The 14,472-nt window shown below is 41.3% G+C and overlaps 1 protein-coding gene across 1 annotated transcript; it reads right to left on the reverse strand.

The window, feature by feature from the left end:
- Window positions 1-8,731: 8,731 nt before the first annotated feature.
- Window positions 8,732-9,264, reverse strand: LOC120594264 (60S ribosomal protein L12-like). Its single transcript, XM_039852271.1, is given in 1 exon segment — window positions 8,732-9,264. A coding segment is annotated over 1 exon segment (483 nt). The 5' UTR covers window positions 9,250-9,264; the 3' UTR covers window positions 8,732-8,766.
- Window positions 9,265-14,472: the final 5,208 nt, after the last annotated feature.

Genomic DNA, 14,472 nt, shown 5'->3' on the forward strand with positions numbered 1-14,472 from the left:
AAATAAAATGGCCTCTAAGAATCTATGAGAGCCCATAGTCCATGAAAAACCATATTCCATGAAAACAAATGATTGTGTTTTTTCCCCTTTAACTGAATTTCTTGAAATTTTCTAGTATCTTCTCTCTCCATCAGCAAATATTCTTTTGGAAATCATGTAGAAAATGATTGAGAAATTAATTTTGGACTTATTTCCTCGAGGTTGAGGTCATCAAGAATAAACATAATTTTCACCATTCTTGGGATGGAAAAGGAAGAATTTGCTATGAGGTGTTAAGGCTGGCCTGAAGACAACCTATAACTGGGTTAGACTATCAAAGAATGGGAGGAGGTGGAGATTTCTGCTTGGAAGTTTAAAGAGGGAAGGATCTTGATCCTGGGTGCTGTGGATTCTCAGGATAAGGAAGAGCAACCAGCAATGCAAGTTCCAGAACTGGAAGAGAGCAGAGCTTACAGGAATGTAGTGCTTTGGAAGTAGAAGACCACAGAGAATGCCCTGTAGATGGTGGAAAGTATCATGGTCAAGAGGCATAGCCAGAGCATGCGCAGATCAGTGGTGCTCAACCAGTGATGCAGGACCATCGTTCACCAGAGGCCTCAAGGTACAGCCTGAGAAGGAGCATCGAGAAACTGATGCTTTATTTTCCGCCATTACCAGTTCAGGTAAGTGGGTGCTCAGGCCAGATTTCCTTTGTTTTAGAGAAAGCCATGCCATTGTAGCTGTTTCCTGAGTGTCAATACCTATCTTATTAATATAATTATAATAGTAATAATAGCTACTGTTTACATAATGCCTACTGTTATGGACTGAATGCTTGCGTCTCCCCAAAATTCTTATGTTAAAGACCTAGCTCCCAATGTGATGGTGTTTGGAGATGGGGTCTTTGTGAGGAAATTAGGATTAGATTAGGCAATAAGGGTGGGGTCCTCATGATGGGATTAGTGGCCTCATAAGAAGAGGATGAAGAGGACGAGAGACAAAGAGAGTTCTCTTTCTCGACCCCTGTGCACAGACACCGAAGAAAGACCATGTGATGACATGGCGAGGAATTGACAATCTGCAGCTCAAGGAGAGTGTTATCACTGGGAACCGAATGAGCCAGCACCTTGATCCTGGACTTCCCAGTCTCCAGAACTGTGAAAAAATACATTTCTGTTGTTTAAGCCATCGAGTCTATGAAATTTTGTTAGGGCAGCTCAAGCTGACTAAGATAGCTACCATGCGTCAGGAACTTTCCACATATTGTTTCAACTAATAGTCGAAACAACTGTGCAAGGTAGCTATTTCTACCTGGGGAAGGAAACAGAAACAAGGTTAACTGCCTTGCCTAGGGTCACATAGCTCACCTGTGAGAGAATGTGCTGTATATAAAGTGCTTAGCGCAGTGTCTGGTACAGAATATGCACATAATAAAGAACCTTATGACTCAGAGGCTCATATTTTTTTTCAGCATATATTCTGGTCACCCTTTTGTCCCAGCATGTTCGCTGTCTCTAACCATTACACTCCATAGCTACCACTGCACACAGAGATTATGATTCTGTTGTGACACAATGGAAATTAATGAAGTTCAGTCGAAACTAGTTCCGGCCTGAATGGAGAGCCCAGGCTCATGGTTCCTCAGAGTTTCTTATCTGAAGCGAGAAGCCTCTGGAATAAGAACCAGTAGCAGCAGAATTCCAATCAGGGCCCAAAAGGGGACATTTTCCCTGTAAAACTCTTCCTCCAAGGCCTCCTCCCAGACACACCTCGCCGAGGCCCTCATGGCTGACCTCGATGAGGAGCTTCTGGCAATGAGCTAGGAGGATGTTCCTAGCTACTAGCGTAAAGGAGCAGAAGAAAGAAAAGAACAGGTAAGGAATAAACTCCAGGGTTAATGAAAAGCACCTTTGCTATTGAATTCTTCTGTGAAAATTTCGGGGGTAAATCTCCTAGATCAATTTTAGTTCATCTTTCATGCTAGAGAAATGTCAACTAGTTTGTTCTAATTACCATCACTAAAATGCCACAGTAAGATGGGCAAGCTGATCAAGGCTTTCATTTCTGGTCACTTTTGTACATGGAGCTGCCATAGCAGTCAGCGTCTGTGTAGCTTTCATTCCCTCGGTTCTTGGTGTTCTCTCTGGCAGTAAGAAATTCTCTTCCTCCACAGAACAAGAGTCATTTTGTTAAAACTGAATGCCTGTCATTTATTCCTTGCAACTAATGTACATTTTATCAAAGAATTCAGGTGGTTCACACAGAAATCCCACAATGCAGTTCTCCATTTTTATTTCCTGAGGCTGTTAACTGGCTTACAATAAAAACCTTTAAGCATTCCTCTTTTCCGTGAAAATTGCTCTCAGAATCAGTAGGATTGAGCACATATAATAGAAAGAGACAATGAGATCATTTTCGCACGTAACCAAGCTCCTATTTGGAGCTTCGTTCGTGTACCTAACCTGGTGAATTGTGGGATGCTCCATGAACTGTTTCTGAGATTTCAGTTGCAGAGATTGATTCTTCCCAGAGGGGCGGAGTGATCCAGCCACGTGGCAACTCTGGGCGGAGCTGAGGGTGCATGCTTAGGACAAACGAGGGCTCACTTTGAACCTAAGGCAGGGTTTCTTAACCATGGCACTATTGACATTTTGGTGGTATTCTATAATTTTTTTCCTCTGTTCCCTCTTTTTTTATGTTATGTGTCTCAGTTCTGGATTTTTTTTGTATGTGTGGTTACCATAAAGTATATATCCAGCAAAGTTATCCTTTAGATATGAAGGAGAAATAAAGACCTTTCCAGATACACAGAAGCTAAGGTATTGTCTACCACAAGGCCTGCATTATAGGAAATACTGAAGGGGGTTTTTCTACCTGAAACAAATAGACAAAATGATAGGAGACTACTCATATTTTGAACCAAACAATTCTGCGTCATGGGGGCAGTCCTGTGCACTGTAGGATGTTAGCAGTACACCTGGCCTGTACCCACTACGTGCCAGCACCCTTCCTCCAGTTGTGACAACCAAAAATGTCCACAGACACTGCCATATGTCCTGTAAGGCAGTGGTCCCCAAACTTTTTGGCACCAGAGACCGGTGCTCCTGAGAATCTAACACCCGATGATCTGAGGTGGAGCTAAGGCGGTGATGCTAGGTAATGCTAGTGCTGGGGAGTGGCTGCAAATGAAGATGGAGCTTGGCTCACCTGCCGCTCACCTTCTATTGTGCAGCTGGGTTCCTAACAGGCTACAGACTAGTACCAGTCTGCGGCCCAGGGGTTGGGGATCAACCCCTGCCATAAGGAAAATATTGCCCACTGTTGAAAACTACTGACCTAAAGCACACAGAATTGTTTCTTATGGTGCAGCTGTAGAATGCTTTGAACACTTGTTCAAAGGGCTGCACAACTTGAGGGAGCCACTGGAGGATGAGCAGAGATGCTAATTGGAGCAGCTTTATAGCAGTGTTCTTGAGGGACCCCACAGAATCTGTGGGAGAATGGGCAATCCCTTGGGAAGCCCGATGGAACCATGGATAAGAGCAAGTCCTGGGATACCAAGAACTTTAACAGCCACCAGTGAGAACACACCCCTCACCCCAAGAGCTGAGATGACCCTGCACCAGGGGGTGACTGTCATCGGATAAGCTCCATCACCCAGGGTGAGGTTCAGCCAGCCTCTTCTATCTGCTTGATGTGGTATCCTTAGCATAGAATGAGAAGAGAGTGTTGATCTTATCTTGATTTTTTTCATGCAAGGGAGATAACATTTCTGTTCAATAAGCATTTATTTTGTGCCTGCTGTTTATTTAAAGTTCTGTGTTTGGTTGTAGAGATGTTGGTAGATTGCAGAAATGGCCACAAATTATTTACCCCTCTGCGTCCATGCTTTCGGGTAGTCCTTTCTCACACTGACTCTGGGCTTGGCCAGGTGATTTGCTTTGGCCAATGGGTGGGTGAGAGTGATACAAGCAGAGACTTGAAAAGCTTTTGTTCATTGAGACTTTATCCACTCTTGAGGCTCTTGGGACCCTGCGCTATTGCTACGTGAGGATGCCTGGCTAACCTGTAGGATGGTCAGAGACTGGCTCAGAGGCTCCTATCACCCCAGCTGACAGCCAGCCAACTTCCAGTATTAGAGACACCTTGCAGGCCAGCAGCTGACACTGCTCAGCTAAGCACAGCGGAAGACCAGCAAAAGAAAGGCCCAACTCAAATGCCAACCCACGGAATTAAGAGTGAAGAGTGCAACTGATGGTTGTGGTTTTTAGGTACCTAAGTTTTAGCGTGGTTTGCTATGTGGCAGAAGTTAACTGGTGCAGAAACACAGATGGATGAGACATAGTTCTTTCTTTCAGGACCACACAAGTAGACCGCTCTTCTACCAAGGGAGCCTGTTTGTGTAATTGGACCCTTAGAGCCATGGTAGGTGATGATACCAGTCACTCACATTCCTTTTCCCTGGAATACTAGTTAAAAGTATGAACTCTGACACCGATGTGATTGGGTTCAAACCCCAGCTCCATCACTTAGTAGTTCTCTGACTCTGAGTAGGTTGCTTATTCCTTGTGTCTCTATTTCCTCATCTGTAAGAGGGAGTAAAATAATACCTACCTCATAGAGTTGTCGAGAAGATTAATATATACAAAGTTCTTACAACAGGGCCTACTACTTATTAAGTGTTTTGAAAGTATTAGCTCTAATAGTTGGTCTAAAATAGAATTAGCATGAAAGCCTTTTCTTTTTCTTTTTAAACAAGACTCCGTTTAATAGCAATATATGTTTGTAGAAAATTGAAAAAATACGGGAAAGGTATAAAGAACAAATGTTACTCCCTATATTTTGTACCAACTTTAGCAATAACACTGTTGTAAGTCGCGCTGCTGCGATCGGCTGTTGGACAAAGGTCATTCAAGGCACTCAGGGAATAAACGTTATCAAGCACTTAGCTGGGTGGTGCTCTTTATATAGACCTTACTCAGTGTACATTTCTCCAGGTGGATTGAAGGGGATCGAGGAGTTCTTTGTCCTACAGCAACAGGGGAATAATTTGCAGATCTCAATGGACTAACCAAAACATTAGGGCAAGGTGTGAAAGAAAACCAGCAAGGAAGGCAATGATTAGCTGCTCCGGGCCTGTGGAGCATTTTAAACTGAAGAACACGTTTGTACATGCTGCCTCTCTTGATGTGCAGGGCAGTTTGGTGTGTTCAGAACGTTGTTATTAAAGCTGCTTTTGCAGAAGCGGGCGCTATAGCTTAGAATGGTAAAGCAGATTGCTGAACTCACGTGGATAGTGACTTCTGGAGTTGGCCTCATGCCCAGGGCCACTGACTTAACTTTCCTCATCTTCTTGTCATAGCTCATGCAATCTGGAAACAGTTCCTGCCAAGCGGGGATGACTTGGGGCTGACATTCATTTTAGGGGCTTTCCAGTGAGGTCAGTATGACCTCGACCTCATTAGGACAAGAAAGCTAAGAGCGAGAGGAGAGTATGGTTTCTAAGACATTCTGAAGCCTGCGGGGTGAACTCTACACTGCGGATCATCGTATTAGAGTTGGCGAGAGTGGGTGCCGTTTTTCAAATTCTCTTGTTGAAAGGCTTTTAAACTCCTGTAAATGAACTGGATATTTTAAGTGCACGCAGGAGTTGGGGAAGCGGGGGGTGGGATAAAGTATAAATCTAGACAGGAATTACAACTAAGACCACTGAGTATTTATTGTGTTTCCATCAACAACATTCATGTTCTCGAAAGAACCGAAGCCAAACCTGTTAAAATAGGGAAACATCCGTTTTTAACCAGGACTGAAATCTTAGGCGTAATTTAGCTATAGTACCAGGAAAAATGAAGTTAAAATGCTACATGTGTATCCAATAAGCATTTATTCAGTTGCTTTACGTGTCGGGTATGGAGTTTGGCATGGGTGACAAAGCTCGTATGAGAGCATCCTCAGGGACTTGAGAGTCTGAGCAGAGTAAGACGCTTAGAGAAAAAAGTGTGTTGAAGTGTGTAAGCCATTAACAGGAGTGGGTACAGAATATAGCGGCTAGATGGAAAAAAACAGGTGTTTGATTTGGGTATGTGGGAGGGATAGAAAGATCTTCATGGAGGGATTATCTTTGAGGTAAGTTTGTTTTTTTAAAACGACTTCGAGTTTAATTTCCATACTGTACTATAAAACTCATTTTAAGTGTACAACTCAATGAATTTTAGTCAATCTACAGAGTTGTGCCGTTATCACCATAATCCAATTTTAAAATGGTTTCATCACACCCCCTCCCCGCCCCCAAAATCCCTGGTACTCATTGGTATCGCAGCTCCAGGCAAACACAACTTAACTTTGTGAAGTTTTGGAAATCAGTAGGTGCCCAGCTGTGGCCGGGGAGGGGGACATCGGGAGGGGAGGGCAGCTTGAGCAAGGGCGCAGAGACATGGGTGGACGTAGTGTATTTGGGGGAATGCCAGCAGTTTAATAAAGCTAGCCCAGGCTTTGCTGGAGAGATGGGGTGGTGGAGTTTTGGGGAGGGCGGTGGATAACTTTCTGAGAAATGAGTTTATATTGGCACGCAGAGCCAAGATCATGGAAGATCTGTGTTTTGTACTAAAGAACTGGGGGCTTTCTTTATTAATTATTATTATTATTTTTTTGCCAGAGGCATTCATATTTTTATTTTTATTTTTTTATTCTTATTTGTTTATTTTTAAAATTAAGTAATTTAATTTTTATGGTGACATTGACTAACAAAATCCAGTAAGTTTCAGCTGTACATTTTAACAGTAAGACATATATATATTTAACAGTAAGACAGTATATATATTTACATTGTGTGTTCACCTCCCGTAGTTAGACTGAGGTATTCATATTTTTAAATCGATGTAATTTATATACAACATGCACTGATTTTGAGTACGGTTTGACGGATTTTCACAAATGCACACCTGCGTAACTGCCACTCCAACAGAATGTAGAACATTTCCATCACCCTAAAGAAGTCCTTTGTACCCTTCCCTAGTCAATTACTGCGTCCCCTGCTCCCCCAAGAAACCATCATTCAGATTTCTAGTTTTACCTGTTCTAGAACTTTGTAAATGGAACTTTATATGTGGTATGTCCTTATTTGTGTCTGGATTCTTTTGCTCAACATGGTGTTCTTCCATGTTGAGTGTTTTTTATTGCTGAGTAGGTTTTTTAAAAACTTAACTGTTTATGGGTTCTTTTGAAAATTCCTTAAGCAATTCACTCACAATACAGTCAACAGCTGTTTGAGCCCCTGCCTTGGGAAGGGGGAACGTGGATGTCGGGGCTACAGTTGGGAGCAAGGCATTAATGGTAAGAGGAGGCTGGGAGTATAAAAAGTATGCAACATTTATAGCAAGATGTAAACATTCAAGTTTATTTTTTAATTCTTGAGAATAATTTATTTTTCTTAATAACTTTGTTGAGATGCATATTTTATGCCATTTTACGTATATAATTCAATAATTTTTAATAATTTTATACAGTTGTACCACCAGCACCACGATCCAATTTGAGAATATGTCCATTACCCCCTGAAAGGTCCCTGTGACCATTTGCAGTCATTCTCCATTCCTATCGTCCACCCTAGGAAACCACCGACCTACTTTCTGTCTCTATAGATTTTGCTTTTCTGGACATTGCATAAAAATGGAATTATGCAATATGTGTCCTTTTGTGTCTGGCTTCTTTCACTTAGCATGATGTTTGGAGGTTCACCTATGGTGTAGCACGTGTCAGTACTTTAATCTTCGTATTGATGAATAATATACCAATTTATGGATAGACCACATTTTCTTTATCCATTTACTAGTTGATGGACATTTGGGTTGCTTCTGTAAGTCTTGTATAGACACGTGTCTTGTGGAGACAGATGTCTCCATTCATTTCTCTTGGGTAGATACTGGGAGAAGAATTGTTGGGTCATATGGTGACTCTATGTTCGACATTTTGAGAAACTGGCAGGCTGTTTTCCAAAACGGATGTACCATTTTACAGTATTATCAGCAATATATGAGACTCCCAGTTTCTTCACATTCTCGCCTACATTTGTTATTGTCTTTTTTAATGATAACCATTCTAGTGTGTATGAAGTCGTATTGTGATTTTGATTTACATTTTCCTAATGACTAATGGTGCTGAGTATGTTTCATCTCCTTACTGGCCACTTGTATTTCTCCTTCGATGAAATATCATGCAAATCTTTGCCCATTTAAAAATTTGTCTTCTTTCAAATTATTTGTTATATTAAAAGTCAACATATATCAAGGACTGGGAAAAAGAGAATGGCAACTTTGAGCACCTCAAGGTTAAATACCTCTGTAGCCTGAGAAGCTGAAAAGATGGGCACTTTCCTGACCTTGCAGAGCTGCACTGTCTTCTATGGTGGCATCTAGCCACATGGGGATGTGGAGTATGTGAAATATAGCCTGTCCAATGTGTCTAAAGTAAAGACCACGGATTACTTGGCACACATACACTTGTTCAGAGAAGAACCACTTAAATAGCAACTCTACACCATGTAAAATGTGGCACTAGACAATGAGATAGGTTTGGCTTTGACCCTTGAGTGAGAACTATTGAAGGGTTTTGAGCACGAGAGTGATGTGACCATCAACTCATTGCATTTTAATTAGTTAATGCTGGCTACTGTGTTGAGAATAGACTGAATGTGGGTGAGGGTGGGAGAAGAAAAACCCATTTATTTACATACTTATTTATTTTTGGTTGTCAAATTATCTTTAATTGAAATATTTTCCTTCGTAGTTCTTAACTAGCTGGGCACTCCACCCCACCACTGTTAATGTCATCTACGATGTCAGGAGAGTGGCGGCCATCAACATTGCAGCCCACAGATGAGGCTGTCCCCAGGATCTCTTTAATGGTTCCAGAGAGTTCTCTAGCTAAAGATCGGTGCTACATCTGTCAGGCAATGTTGACAGTCTCATAAAAGGTGATATTTCCACTGTGCTTAATGATTTTTTTGCTCTTTCTGTCCCTTGGTGGTTCTGTGAGGGCTTTGATGATCAGGGCAGAGGCAGAAGGTACTATTACCTCAGTCCGGGCCTGCCTGTTCTGAAGGGTCAGTTTCACTGTGATCCTCAGACCCTTCCAACCATGGGTCATCACCCTAAAGAAGTCTTTTGTACCCTTCTCTATCTTAGGGGCCAGGGTAGAACTGGTACCGACTTGCCCACCGGTGCACCTCAGGTATACGACCTTGATCTCATTTGGGTCGAACTTTGGTAACATGGTGGAGGTGGCTGGTGTCAGATGAACGTGGATTCAGGAAGACCCCAGAGAGATGCACCTTAGCCTCTTCCTGGCTGAAAGCCGAAAGTAAATAATTCTATATGGATAGGTATTTTCACTCTTTCCAGTTTTCTCTAATTTTAATCAAGAGAGTAATCAATGTTGTGTAAAATTTTATTGCATCTTTTCTTTATTTTCTTAAGATAAGTTCCAAGAAGTGGAAGTGCTGGTCGATGAGGACATCTGTTATGGCTTTTGATGTATATTGCCAAATTGCCTTCCAGAAAGTTGGACCCAATTTATAATGCTGCCAGCTGTGTCTGAGAGTGCCTGCTCCCCTTGTGCCAGCCCTTGGCGATGTGACTCTTTCTGAAACTTAATCAAGCAGGAGTTCCAATTATACCTTTAAAATAATATTCATACGAACTAGTCCATTCCCCGGCCCCCCACACCACTCCCCACTGTCCCCTAGGTCAGCTGTTCTATTTAACTTTGGGTCAATTAGATACTCAATATTTTCTGGGTAGTTCTGATAACTTACAGTTTTTCCTAAAGGTGAAAGGGCCCTGCCAAACTGGTGCATTATTTGATTTCTATTTTTAATGCTTTTTAAAGGAATTAAATGACAAAGCCAAAATATGTATAGAAAAGCACTTCTGAGTGTTTGTTTGAACTTATCATTGGATATTAAACTTTTGGTGAATTTTTAGTCAAGGATCTCATAATTGCTAGGATTCGTAAGGAAAACTCATTAGAAGCTGGCTTAATTATGAGGGCAGAGTAAAATTTACATTTTTTGGTGAATTTTTTCCAAAGTACTTCAGGATTGGGCACTAATCCTTGAGATTTTCAGAATAAAGCCTCTTTAAAGATTTTTTTTTTTTAAGCTGAAAAGACTTAATAAGCAGTCTAGAAATCTTTGCTGGGAGAATAAACAAAAGACAAATGAACTACAGCATTTTTATAAATGCGCATGCAATTATTTAAGTTCTATTTTTCTCTATTCCCTGGAGAATCACTGGGTGAAATTAATTTTAAGAGAACATCGACCAGGCCCCTCAAAGGTTAAATTAAATTGGAGTGCTACTACAATTTGATTATGTTTTCATCTTTTTGGGTTAGTCATCTGACATAGATTGAAGACCTATTTTTATACATCTGTATAGGTCACCTGAAAGACTAGTTCGAAATTCTAATTTTTTCCCCACATGAATAATTTTCCTCAAAAGGTAACCTTTGTCTTCTGTGGGCATAATGGAAGTGTTTATACAGAAATAGGAAAGGAAAATGGATTATATTTTGTGACATTGAGTTGTAAAAGGGAATAATGCTTCTGTACTCTGCAGCTGATCTTTGTTTTGCCAAACGTGGAGGTTTTAGAGGTTTGACCTGCTGTTGTGGGAGCGGAGAATCAGGGTGCCCGTTACGGATGGGAGAAAGGGATAACCACAGGCATGGCAAGGTTTAGAGCTGGTCAAGAATAAAACAAAAACGAAAACAAAAACAAACAAACAAAAATTCAGTCACGAACCTGCCCCTGATGTCTCACATTTCTTATATTAGCCCATTCCTTGTATATAATGGCTCCTTATAGATTCTTCCAGAAATTTTTTATACCCTCCTAAAATCCTCCAGCTATCAGACTTGGCCACCTTCTACTCTTTCTTTTTGCAGTCATCTCCAGATGTCCAGGTCACTCTTCTTCCTTGAAAAAAATGTGTCTTCAGGTTTCCTGTCACTCTTTCCAGCACTACGTCTGCATAATTCTTGGTGATTTTTTAAAAAAATTCTTGGTGATTTAAATACAGTTGATTCTCATTATCTATGACCATGAACTCTGAATTTGTGAATAATGAACCATTGATCCTGGGGAAATACGGGGTTAGACACCAGGGCCTGGGGTAACCTTCTGCAGTAAATAGGCCACATCTGGATACACAGCTGCAATTGGAATCGCCCCCTGATGAAGCCTGTGTCAGTTCACCATCATCCTCCAAGGAGTTCCCATCCTCTGTATAACTAGAAAGTTAAGTGCGAATGTACTAAGAATCACCATCCCTGCATTTCTTAGGACTTTCCTGGTGACACTAATTGCTATAATTCTCCCAGATGTGGTATTCCTTTTTATTTTCCATTTCGAATGGAAGGGGTAACCCTGAGGGCTTCCATTTAGCTCATTTTCCCTGGGGGTCAGAGACACCAGTGGCAAGTAGGTGTACCAGTGGCAAGTAAGTCATCCTGGGCTGAGTTCAGAGTGTCATTATGTCCACTTTAAGCACGTCTGGACTTGGACTCAAACTCCATTTATCACCTGAACCTTCTAAGCCTCCACTCTGTGTAGTGAGTGGCAGAGGAGTTAACTCGGATCTAGCATTCGGTAATCTCTGAAAAGGCTAGGTGTTTTCCTTTGCCCAGTGCACGGTTTCTTTGGTAAATATTCACAGGCCCCTTGGGCAAAGGATAGGAGAAAGATCGCCGAAATATTTTTGTGAAGTAATTTCAGACTATCTCATTAAGGCACCCGGGCATCCCTTCGTTAGGGAGCTCAGGGCCCATGAACTGACAGGCTCCCCGTGTGAGGCAATTCTAGCGAGAAAACAGAGTTATAAGGTCTTTAGATAAGTCTAGAACTCCCTCGTCAGGCATGGGAGGAAGGGCGGCTAGAGATGCACATCGGGGTCCAGTGGAGTTTGGAATTTGGGTGTTTGATGTCTTGACATCTTTTCACATACCACCATTGCAACTCTCAAGGTAGGATCTTTATCGATTCCCCAACTTTCATATAAGGGGCTTGATGAGGCTGTGATTCAATTGACATTATAGATTAGCTCCCTGTTAAAATGCAGGTTTGATTTTGGGTAGTTTCATGCTGTTGCTATAAAAAAGTAAGACCTTTTTAGCACAGACATAGAAAGTCCCCAGTTTCGACTTTTGCTTTCAGCCAAAATTAGCGATTTGAGTGCGTTGTTCTTTTTCTTTAAGTTTTCTAATATTAGCTTGATTTCTCATACTGCTTTATATGGCATCGCCAGAGTGGTCCCCCAAGGCTTGCTTTCCAACAGATACTGTAAAAATTGGAACTTGACTGGTTGCTTTCCCACTTTTGGCCACAGGTTACCTGATTGCTGTTCTGGAATGCTCACTGTCTTTTACCTCAGCTAGGTTATGTAATCAATCCTCGATTCTCCTCAATTCCAGAAGTTCTGCTGTTTGAAGCTTTTCTCCTTGTAATAATTCCTGATCCAGCCAGGGCTCATGACATAAACTTTTTTTTTTTTTTTTTAAGCAGAAAAGGAATTGATTGGAAGGATATCAGATATTTCATGGGATTGATGGGAAAGCTTTTGGACCGGACTCAGAAAATGTGCTATAAATAAGGATGTCTTTGTAGTCGGAACCATATAAAATGTCATGTGCCCAGATCTTTGGGTTCCACTGCTCACCTCACTGGGCATTGAAAGTTGTGGTGACTGATAACATTGGAAGGGATCCCATTGGCATCCTGATTGGCTGAGCTTAGGTCACGTGCCATGTCCTTCCTAGCTGCTTGGGTCCAGGGAAAGCAAATATTTGGTCTTTGATGTTTGTGGAGAGGGGACTTTACTTACACCCAAGATTCAAACAATGACAGATTTATCAAATTTAGACTATGGATATATATAATGACATTGAGATCACAACTGTGAGTAAATGGTTAACCTCAGCACTGGGCTCATTCAGGCCTGTCTACGAAGATGACCTCAGAATCCTGTTGCTTTGGAAACTGCAGTGATCAATAAACATGGACAATTGCGCCTGTTCGTTTGTTGTAAAGCCTTGATCTGTGGGGCTGCTCCTGGACTGGGGCTGCTGAGAGCTGACATGCAGGTTTTGGGCCTGTGTCCCTCATGGGTGTGGGGGCAAAAGAAGTCACATGCTCGGGAAGCTGCGGGGCGTTGTACTAGTTTCATATCATGGCTGTAACAAAATATCACACACTTAGTGACTTAAAACGACATAAATTTTTTACTTTACAGTTTTGTAGGATAGATGTCCAAAACGGATATCTCACTGAGCTAGGATCAGGGTGTCAGCAGGGCTGCGTTCCTTTCTTGAGACTCTAGGAGAGAATTTGTTTGTCTTTTCCGGATTCTAGAAACTGCCTGCATTCTTTGGCTAGTGGCCCCTTTTCTTCCAATTTAAAGTCAGCAAGGGCAGATTGAGTGCTTCTCATACTACATGGCTCTAATCTTCCTCCCTCTTCAACTTTTAAGGACTCCTGTGATTACTTTAAGCCCATTTGGACAATTCAGAATACTCTACCTATTTGAAGGTCAGATGATTATCGATCTTAATTCCATTTGCAAACTTTATTCCCTTTTACCATTTAATGTGACATATTCATTGGTTCTGCAGAATTCGGATGTGAACATCTTTGGGGGACTCTAACCCTGCTTTCCATAGGCGTCCTGATGAAATGAAGGTGCTGTTTCCTGTCCTCTATCCTTCAACCAAGCTATATAAATGAGAGCGACAGTTTGAAATGTGTCTTGAATTTAATTGCCAATTTGAGTCTGCAGCCACTGCTGTGTTGATTAGAACATAGTTTTGAGAGGGCAGATTTTTATTGGGAGCACTTTTACTTATTCAAGCACAATTTATTAAGTCTCTGTAGGAGTCTACTGTTATTTTGAAAATGGACTAATTTCTTAATTGTGTAGCTGCCAGGATATCTCTCTTATCCAAAACCTATGAAAATAATTCTCAAACGAGATGCTGGGCAGAGGGTTTCTGGGACTCTGATAACTATTGAAATCTTCTGAGGTTTTGGACTTTCCTTGGACAACAGAAGAATTGAAAGCTACTGTTGTCTTTTAGAGGAAACGTGCTTTTAATAAAAACCTGTCTGATATAAATTATAAATGAAGCTAATATGCTAGGCTGGGCTGCTGTGAAATTATTTTCATCATTGCATTCATTGTGTCAACCAGATCTCTGGCTCCAAATAGGCTGTTCTTGTAAAAATGTCATTTCAGCTGCCAGGGTAATCAAAACGGCTTAAAAAGTTTTCCTTGAATACTGAATTGAAATAAAATAATAAAATTCACTATCAAATGCCAGATTCTATAGAAAGAACGTACCATATATGGGCAGGTTTTGCTTTTTCAAAAAGCCAATTTTATTAAAATCTTCACTTTGATGTAATTTTAAAGTAACTGTTCCTGACATGTGCAATTCCTGAAT

Source organism: Pteropus medius, unplaced genomic scaffold (assembly GCF_902729225.1).
Source record: "Pteropus medius unplaced genomic scaffold, Ma_sr-lr_union100, whole genome shotgun sequence".
Classification (NCBI taxonomy): Eukaryota; Metazoa; Chordata; class Mammalia; order Chiroptera; family Pteropodidae; genus Pteropus; species Pteropus medius.